Source organism: Glycine max, chromosome 8, assembly GCF_000004515.6.
Source record: "Glycine max cultivar Williams 82 chromosome 8, Glycine_max_v4.0, whole genome shotgun sequence".
Classification (NCBI taxonomy): domain Eukaryota; kingdom Viridiplantae; phylum Streptophyta; class Magnoliopsida; order Fabales; family Fabaceae; genus Glycine; species Glycine max.
Genome location: NC_038244.2, coordinates 16,073,212 through 16,075,741, shown reverse-complemented (window position 1 = coordinate 16,075,741; position 2,530 = coordinate 16,073,212). Strand labels below are relative to the sequence as shown.

General features: G+C 28.3%; 1 protein-coding gene across 1 annotated transcript in view; it reads right to left on the bottom strand.

Moving 5' to 3' along the window:
- Positions 1 to 2,530, bottom strand: part of LOC100776818 (probable LRR receptor-like serine/threonine-protein kinase MEE39) — a 16,792-nt gene that overhangs the window by 6,290 nt on the left and 7,972 nt on the right. Inside the window, exons 6-8 of the mRNA XM_041017736.1 lie at positions 2,052 to 2,188; positions 1,583 to 1,809; positions 1,116 to 1,242 (exon numbers count right to left, since the gene is read on the bottom strand). Of these exons, the coding sequence (XP_040873670.1) occupies positions 1,116 to 1,242; positions 1,583 to 1,809; positions 2,052 to 2,188 (491 nt within the window). The remainder of the gene's footprint in view (positions 1 to 1,115; positions 1,243 to 1,582; positions 1,810 to 2,051; positions 2,189 to 2,530) is intronic.

Sequence of the window (2,530 nt, the reverse complement as noted above, 5' to 3'; positions counted from 1 at the left end):
TGTTGAGTATCATATAAGTAAAGAGAAAATCCATAAATCTGGGTCTAAAGATTTTATGTTAAAGTGTGATGTCAAATTCTTTTATATAATTATCCATGACTCATTAGTGTAAATCTCTCTCTCCTCCCACTCAATTCCCCAACAAAAAAAGTATTAACATCCCCAAAATACATTTAAGTATGTTTGGATATTTTTTTCATAAATTAAAATTAACTTTTTCAAAAATTAATTTTTAATTTATACATAAATTAATTTTAATTTATAGTGAAGTTTATTGTTTTTTCTCCTATAAATACATATAAGAAGTTAACATACTCTTACTACATTGTATGAGTCCCACTTGATTAGAATAAAACGATTTATATGTTCTGCTCAAATTATAAGCCTTTTGCACTCTTAGCTAATTTAATAAATTAGTCTTTTGGTTTGATTCTTCTCTTATACTCAAGTTATAACAATTGATATTTTCATTAAAAGTTGAATTATAAAAAGGCTATCTTTTTCTTGACACAATAAATAGGCTATATATAGGCTAGATTAAAGTGAAATATACAAAATAATGATATGTAACCGAAGTCATTTAGGGGAAAAACGCTACCGTAAGGTTCAAGTTGATATATAGCATGAAGTTGTCACACGAAAGTTAGCTATTAATAAAGGAGGTGACATACAATGTCATGATTCTCATATTAAATAGAATAAAAAGCTTAATATGATACTTAAGCTAAAAGACTTTTTCACTATACTTTTAGGTTAGGATTTCCTCCCGTGCTTAAGTTATTATAACATGGATATTCATGTCTACGGTTAAAATGTATATTCTTGGTCAACTGAAGACAATTATAATGGACAAAAAGGAGTATATAAAATGAATTACTAATATTTTGGACACAATATTAATTAGTGCATGCTTGTTTAGAGTTTATTAATCAGAAGAAATATTACTTTTTTTTATAGAAAAAAAATCTCTCAAAAATTTCTAATAGAAAAAAAAATTAAGTTTAAAATAACTCAATTTATTTAAAGGCTAAAATTATTTAATTTAAATATGCACCAATCCCTACAAAAAGCGAATGAAATAAAACTTTTGCAGTACAAATAAACATATTTAAAACCTGATAGCTTCTCAGCTAGGTCTCCGTTGGTCATGTATTCATAGATGAGTGCTGTTCTGGTGCCTTCATTGCAATATCCAATAAGTGGAGTAAAGCATCTATGGTGTACTCTTGTGAGAATATTTGCCTGCAGATCAGATAGAGTCCATGCCATCATCTGAAGTGACTTGAGAATATTGAGGGTTAAAAGCAATAAGTCTTCAATTTCTATTTATACATAAAATCCAAATTAGAAGTGATGTTTGATCCTTAAGTTAAATCCATATTATTGTTTGTATTAATTATTTTTACATTAAATATATTTAATAAAAAAAGATCAAAGCTATAACCACAAACAATTAGAAGACAGAAAATGATAGTTTAAAAAAATTCAAGATATATTTATTGTTATGAATTAAATTAATCATTTTTCTTAATTTTGATGAATTAGATAATTATGTTTTATAAATAGGATTATATATATATACCTCTGTCTGAAATTGCCGAACACCTTGAGTTGAATGAGAGAGCATCTTCACGGCTACTCGTGTTTCACCTATGCAACCATAGTAGACAGTTCCAAATCCTCCTTTACCCACAACCCTCTCAAAATTATTCGTAATCATTTGAACCTCTGAGTAGCTGAACTCTTGTTTCTTCGAGTCTACATATTCCATTTTGTTGGAAAACTTCAACTTCTTCATACTCACAACAACTGATATTGAAGAAAGCACAGTACAATTTGGTTACTACTTTACATTCAGTTAGTATGAACATATTAAACAGTATATAGAGTGAGGACAAGGAGGTTATTCAAAAGTTTTCTTTCCCGTAATTACTTTATCGTTCTCTCTCTTAAGTTAATAATAATAATAATAATTTATAAACATTTCGCCAACTCCTGCCTTATCATACAATTTTATACCTTCAAATCAATTATACGAATTGTTATCGTACCTTGTACTCTTCTAAAAACAAATAATGATACTGCCAAAAGGATGAAGGCTCCCGCAAGTGTTGCTACCAACGGAATTACAACCCTGTTTCTCTTGTGGCATGGAGTCGAGGTGCAAAGATTTTGATTTCCATCAACACTAACACAAAACTTCCGTGATTTAGTAATTAATTGAACTAATAAAAAATGATTAAGAACTTAAAATGGATTAGGTCTGAATCAATTTTCTGATTTTGCATTTGAGACCTCTCTCATTTAAATTTGACAAAGGTATAAATTTTTTATGTATTTCAATTAGATTAGTTAATGAACAAATAAGCAAAGCAAAAGCGAGCTATAACGAAATATTATGCCTGCCAAAAGCAAAAACGATTAGGGAGGACATGCTGGGTAGTAAACTACACAATACAGCTGCAGACTTAAACATTATTCACTTTAACATTTAAAGAAGTTTTAAAGATATTTACATCAGTTAAATTTT